This window comes from Coenobita brevimanus, chromosome 20 (genome assembly GCF_032717465.1).
Source record: "Coenobita brevimanus isolate Jiangsu-jjx chromosome 20, ASM3271746v2, whole genome shotgun sequence".
NCBI lineage: Eukaryota > Metazoa > Arthropoda > Malacostraca > Decapoda > Coenobitidae > Coenobita > Coenobita brevimanus.
The window spans coordinates 21,894,051-21,901,633 of NC_136973.1; the positions used below are offsets into that span (position 1 = coordinate 21,894,051).

General features: G+C 44.9%; 1 protein-coding gene across 1 annotated transcript in view; it reads right to left on the reverse strand.

Annotated features, from left to right (window-relative positions):
• LOC145391931 (uncharacterized) overlaps nt 1–6,888 on the reverse strand; it is a 12,987-nt gene extending 6,099 nt beyond the window's left edge. Inside the window, exon 1 of the mRNA XM_080266421.1 lies at nt 5,787–6,888. Within this exon, the coding sequence (XP_080122547.1) occupies nt 5,787–6,888 (1,102 nt within the window). The remainder of the gene's footprint in view (nt 1–5,786) is intronic.
• Between the last annotated feature and the right edge of the window lie 695 nt (nt 6,889–7,583).

Below are 7,583 nucleotides of genomic sequence, written 5' to 3' on the forward strand. Positions count from 1 at the left end.
TCCCTTCACATGATCAGGAAAGTCTCATAATAAAGAAACATGAGTTACAACACTCGACATCTTAAGTACCGTAATAACAGAATAACACATGGCACTACAGACACATAGGTCTGCTCAAAATAATACTTATTGTAGGGTTAACATGGAAGAAAAAGTACTATAACAAATACAGTAGGCATGAATAACTGTAACTCTAACCATGAAAATCGTTACTGCATCAATATCACTGTGCCTCACAAAGTAACTACTGGTACGTGAACATTTACTCACAACATAGCCCTAATAAATACTGAATTGCAAAGTCATTTCAACACAATAATAAAAATTCACAGTCCCCAGGCACCTGATACTTGGCCTACAAAAATCACACATTTATCTGAGGCTCAGGCAGAACTCTGTAGCTATCATTCTCTTGCTTCAGTTACACTAAATAATAATATAAAGTACAGTACCCAAATATATGGGAAATACCTCACTATTCAGCTCACAATACCAGAGTGGAGCGGGAAACTCGGGACTCACTCTTCCAATGGCTAATAGTGTCCCCGTTACACTTCCTGAGGAATGACAACACTTGATTCTACTTGAGTCTGTTTCTTTATTTCGTCAGTATTATCACTCGTGGAGTATCACTATTCACGCTTCAACATATCAGACATCATTAATATCAAATTACTTACAGAATTCCTTGGAGGGGGGGGAGGATGACGACAGTACCGACCATCTGCCACCTATCACGGCTGGTGAGCGAGTGAGACACGCCAAAACTGCGTGACGCAAAGGGGGAGGGGGGGATGACAGCATATGTAATTTAAGATTTTTATCATTACAGACTTGTAGTAGACTCAATGTGATGTCTTTCCCCTTACAATCGATTACCCGAAAAAAATGACATACTCTAGTCACAATAATTACTCACCAACACCTCTCTCTTTATACTCTTACATCGAAAAACAATGAAAATCATCGTGCCTTATATCACTTTGCACACGCGTACATTCTGGATTACGCGACCAAAGGCACACGTTCCCATCTCACTCGAGTTTTTATATTATAAAGAGACTTAATACTAGTAAATTACAGTAGGAAAAAAAAGTGACTTAGCAACTAGGTAACTTAATCTATGTTCTGGTAACGTCCGCATGGAAACAGCCATGCCCAGGCCACACTCTCTCACTCAACCGAACTTTTGGTCATATAAAATGAACTAGATACAACTCAATATCACTTCCGGGCACTACAGGAGGTGAAGGAGGAAGGTAAAGATGAAGTGTGACAATAGTAGAAGAGCTGACTGAAGTAGACAGAGCAGAAGCTGGAGGAGTGGAAGACACAGTAGGCGGGGAGGATGGGGTGTTTAATGTAACCGAACGTGTAGGGAAAGGGGAAGAAGTTGAGGCCACAGTCAAAGGGGAGTCCCGGGTCATCAACATAATCAGGTGAGAAGAAGTAATTGTATCCATATAATGTGAATTGGCAGACCTCACCACCACACCCCCCACCCACCATGGAGCCCAACAGGGGGAGGCTGATGTTGGGTCCAACTCACCCAACAGCCCCAGGGATAGCAGGAGTGGTATATGCGGACACGGTTTGGTGTGCAGTAGCAGCTACGGGCCAATGCGGTGCCCACCAAACAGGGCCTGCTTGACCCTAGCCAAGGTTGACTGAGCCAACACATGGCCAGCTGATTTGCCTGGCGGGTCCACACTGGGCTGCCTGTCTTATGCCAACCTACCTACTAAAAGAGCATGTTGCCCACAGCAGGGAACTGCACCCTGCCCCATGGTGGACTCAACTCCCAGATAGTGGGGCGCAAGCAATATAAGGGTCGCCATGCACGGCAAACATGTGGGGAGGAAGCAGTCTCGCCCGATATGACAAAGGGGCGGAGACTAGTATCATCACTAAAGGCCTCCACTATTTGGTGATGACAGGGGAAAAGGAAGGAAGAAGCAATAGGAAAAAGAGCATTGCAAAATAAGTTGAGGCAGTGACAGGGACCCAAGGAGAGGGGAGAGGGCAGAGTAGAGACCCCACCATAGCTCCGCCACTTATCAAGACCCAATTGACGTCTCTGGAGCCCCCCCCACAACAACAGCGAGCAAGGAAACGGGGGGAGATGCCTGGTTAAAGCCTGATTTCTTCTTCAAGCTTTGTCACATTTATCTATCTATCTATTGCCAGACGCCTTAATCCCATACAGGGTGGCCACAAACAAATCGCCTCCATGACGCCCTGTCCCCCGCCATTTCACTGCCCTGCTCCCAGCTCACACCTCTCTCCCTCATATACAGTAATCACTCCAATATCCGGAGTAATAGAGCCATCGGTAGGTTCGGTTATTGGTTTCGTCCGGATATTGGGCCCCAGCTTATGGACTTGTACTTATGGACCCTAACTCAGAGAAACACCTATACAACTCCCTCTGGACATGCATAGCACTTATTTAACACCGAAATCACATCAATAAGGCACATAAATGACTGAAATAAATGCAAAAGAAACATAAAATGAGGGTTTAGAAGTATTTTCATACATTAATAAACATTCTGGTACTTATGGACCCTAACCTAGCCTAACTCTGAAAAACACATTCCTACTGCACATGGATGAGGTAAGTATAGTATGGAAAAAAGTACAATATGAAACATTCTGGTAAGTATAGTATGAAAAAAAGTACAGTATGAAACATTCTGGCTACTTACAGCAAGTCACTGGCCACCTCGATGAATAACCACCTCCTCTCGGACTCTGACAGTAAGAACGATATCCTGAAGCACTTGCAGTACACTCTTCCTGAAGTCTTGCACTGAACTTAGTCAATAACACACAGAAGTCCGTTCTCTTCACAGTGTTCTCTTTAGTCCAAATAATGTTCCAGTATAATTTAGTGTTGCACATTAACTTTTCCAAAGTTTTTTTTATTTTCCAAAGCCAAAACAAAGAAGGTTAGTTACGTTAAATTTTGTTTCCACTGAGTCTTTTCTCTCATTTCGAAAACCTTAACACAACACACCGTTTTTTTCACTGCACAACACTCAAAATTCCCGTGTGGTCTAGTGGAGAAGTTCTTGCTGTTTCTTCACTGTCAGAGTCCGAGAGTATCACTGGCAGGCGACCAAGGGGTGCATCGCTGGGTCGTGGTGATGGCGTACCGACTGCAGAAGACTCTGAGGAAAGCCGCAAACTCACGTCGAGCGGTGACTCCACTGTAGCTGATGTGCTGGGCTGTGGCTCGGAGCATGAGGGCCTGTCTTGGGGAGGCAACGGAGTGGAGCCAGGGCTTGGCACAGCGGGGGTCACGGGCCTGAAAAAACTGTCAATCGTTGACTGACGCAAGGACCGACGATTCTGGCGATTGATGATGCGCTGCCTGAAAGCGCGCACTTCCTCCACGAGTTCCAAGGGCCCCATCTCCCTGTCGCAGTCCGGGTGTTTCAGGTAGTCGAGAACGAACTCTAGGTGTTCCCGGAGTGCGCTCAGCTTGGGGATGGCTGGAGTAGTGTCCTGCTGAGAGGAGTCCGCATCATCGTCGCCTTTGTCGTCGGAATCTTCAAATTCGGGACTGATACCAGCAACCAAAGACGCGATCTCAATATCAGACAACGTCTGATACCCAGGATCGCCCTTGTCGTCGTCCAACCACTCACGTACATCGTCCACATCAACAACGTCGCCATGCGTACATAGCCGTGCATGGAAGTCATCCACGTCAAAGCCCAGAAAATCGTACTCCACATCTGTTCCGAGAAGCAGACGAGACCAACCATTTTCAAGAGTTTTCACAGGGACTTCCTTCCATGCACTAGCCCAGTTGCACAGCGCAGACTTGATGTTGTAGCGGCGAAGGTTTTCCAAAGTCCGCTTGCCTCGAGTGTCACGTCCTTCCCTGCGCTTGTCCTCGTCCTCGAGAACAACCATCACCTCGTCCAGGAACTTCCGACGGTACAGGCGCTTTGTTGCCACGATCACTCCTTGGTCCATGGGTTAAATGAGAGCAGTCGTATTAGGTGGCAGAAACATGCACCTAATATGGCCGTTCTCAGCAACCAAGTCCTTGTCGCACGGGTGGGCAGGTGCATTGTCGAGCAGAAGGAGAGCCTTTACCTGGTCGTAAGGGTTTCCCAGTGTCTTCGTCTGGTACTGGATGACCTCCTTGACGAAGTGACGGTGAAACCAGTCTTTGAAAATCACAGCTGTGAACCATGCTTTCAAAGAATGGTACCATACGACAGGAAGGACATCCATCACCCCACGAAGGCACCGAGGCTGCTTTGCACGGCCAACAACAACGGGCTTAAGCCGGTGCATGCCGTTAGCACTGGCACAACACAAAGCAGATATCCGTTCCTTAGAAAGCTTGCGGCCAGGTACACGCTTCTCCGTCTCCTCGGCTAGAGTGTTCATTGGCAGCGAGCAATAGAATAGGCCAGTTTCGTCTGCGTTATAGACTTGACCGAGAGTGAGGCCCTCCCTGTCGATCAAGCCTTTCACCTTGTGCCGAAACTCGTCAACTCCATCCTCGTTAGCATCCAATGCTTCACCATGTGCTTTACGGTTAGTAAGGCCATGTCGCAACTTGAACGCGGAGCCAACCCTCGGATGCCTTGAAGTCTAGGGCGTCGTGAAGCCTTGCAAACTTCTCAGCAGCAGCCTTCAGCTCCGTTCCACGTATCATCACACCAGCTGCACGTTGCTGTCGGTACCAAATCAACGTGGATCGGTCGATATCTGCAAACTTGGAGGTAAACATAACCTTCCTTTCCACGTTGCATTTGCTTCTCGACGAGAAGTCAGCCGGGTACTGCATGAGTTTGTCTCGGGAACATTTGATTTCGAACAAAGTCGACCGGGCCAGGTTATACTCGCGGAGAATGCGGGAAGAAGACCAACCCGCATCAACTTTCTCCACTATCTCCCTCTTCTTTTCCAGAGTCAACACCACTCTCTTCCTTTTCTCAGGTGGCGGGGCCATCATCACACACACTAAGAGGAGGGCAGAGAGCAGCAGGAGGCCTTGCAGCAAGTACGGCACCACCACAAAAGCGAGTATGTGGGCAGCCATTGCGAAGAGCGTAGGTCCAGTCACGGTGAGAGACAGGCGGGAAGTGGGGAGGATGCAGCGGCGCTCTATCGGATGTCGGAGGAATGACGAACCAAAACAATGCTCTCCCGCGGCGCGCGCGGCAAGTTCAAATTACGGATGGCAAAAAATCGATTTATTTTTTTATTTTTTTGGGTTTTCGGACCATTTTGGGAATGTTGGATCCCAGGACGATAAGGTCCGGGTAGTGGGGATGTTCGGTTATTGGGCGTCCGGATATTAGAGTGATTACTGTACTTCTCCACTCCGTCCCTCCACCTCACCCTCGGCCTCCCCCTCCCTCTCTCCCCCTCCACCTCACTCACATACACTCTCCTCATCAGTCTCTCACTCTCCATCCTCTCCACATGGCCACATTTATCATAACTATATAATTGTTTTCACACCCGAATGAACTGTCAGGTGCCAAGTGAATAAAAACTTTTTTTTTTTCTGCGAAGTTTTCCAGTCATGATATTTGAAATTTTTTCACTCCTGAACTGATACTGGAGAGAACCTATAATAAAACCATTTACCCCATTCATCACACTTGAATTTCTTCACTCCTTAATGAATTAAACAGTGTTGGATGACATCAACTGAATCATCTGTTTACCACATTAAGCACACTAGAAACTCTTCCCTGCACAATGATTTAATAGGTGTGTGGTGAGACTGCTTCTCCAACCAAACTGTTTACCACATCCATCACACTTGAACTTCTTCACTCCTGAGTGAACTGATAAGTGTCTGGTGAGATCACTGTTACGTGCAAATAGTTTACCACATTCATCACACTTGAACTTCTTCCCTCCTGAATGAACTACTAATATGTGACGGGTGAGAAAAACCTTCTGTGCAAATAGTTTACCACATTCATCACACTTGAAATTCTTCACTCCTGAATGAATTAATAGGTGTTTGGTGAGATCACCCTTACGTGCAAATAGTTTACCACATTCATCACACTTGAACTTCTTCACTCCTGAATGAATTAATAGGTGTCTGGTGAGATGTTTCTTCATTGTAAATCGTTTACCACATTCATCACACTTGAAATTCTTCACTCCTGAATGAATTAATGTGTGTATGGTGAGACCATGCTTCTGTGCAAATAGTTTACCACATTCATCACACTTGAAATTCTTCACTTCTGAATGAATTGATAAGTGACAAGTGAGACCCTTCTTCTGAGCAAATAGTTTACCACATTCATCACACTTGAAATTCTTCACTCCTGAATGAAGTAATACGTGTTTGATGAGATATTCCTTCTTTGTAAATCGTTTACCACATTCATCACACTTGAAATTCTTCACTCCTGAATGAAGTAATACGTGTTTGATGAGATATTCATTCTTTGTAAATCGTTTACCACATTCATCACACTTGAAATTCTTCACTCCTGAATGAATTAATAGGTGTCTGGTGAGACCACTCTTATGTGCAAATAGTTTACCACATGCATCACACTTGAAATTCTTCACTCCTGAATGAATTAATAGGTGCTGAGTGAGACCACTCTTCTGTGCAAATCGTTTACCACATTCATCACACTTAAAATTTTTCACTCCTGAATGAAATAATAGGTGCTGAATGAGACCACCCTTCTGTGCAAATCGTTTACCACATTCATCACACGTAAAATTCTTCACTCCTGAATGAACAACTGCATGTTGTTTAAGACTTTTCTTAAAAGAAAATGTTTGATCACACTCCAAACATCTGAACTGCTTAACTTCAGCTGAGGACACTGCATCCAGGACAGTCTCATTGTCACTGAGGAACATTTTGTCACTCATCTCACATTCTAACTTTACATCTGTTTCTTCCTTTACAACTTCCATTATTTTGTCATCCACCTCACACTCTAAATTTATATCTGGTTCTTCCTTTACCATCTCCATTATTTTATCACCCACCTCACACTCTAACTTTACATCTGTTTCTTCCTTTACCACCTCCATTATTCTGTTAAGCACTTCACACTGTAACTTTAGACCTGGTTCTTCCTTTACCTCTTCAATTATTTTGTCATCCACCTCATACTCAAATTTACATCTGGTTCATCTTTTGCCACCTACACTATTTGTCACCTACCTCAGACTCTATATATCTTTACATCTGGTTCTTCCTTTATCATTCTGTCATAAGATTCCCCCAAACTTTCTTAATTCCTGCCACAAACTAGTCTCCACTGAACAATACTGCTGATACAAAGGTCAATATTACTGAACAATAACTGCTTCTGCACTTGCAAGTACTATGTAACCATATTTTCAAATAAATAGTTCACTGCTGAGTTTTAAGCTATTAATGCAGTCTAAAATACCACTGGGTTCCTTATTTTACCAGTCCTTATCCAGTGTCTATGCAGCGGTTGTACAGCAGTAAATGCAAAGGATATCACAACAGCTAAATGATCCTGGATCAACTCCTACCACTCATCCAGTGATTCATGCTTCTTACAATGAAAGATATTATGAACAGTGAGTAT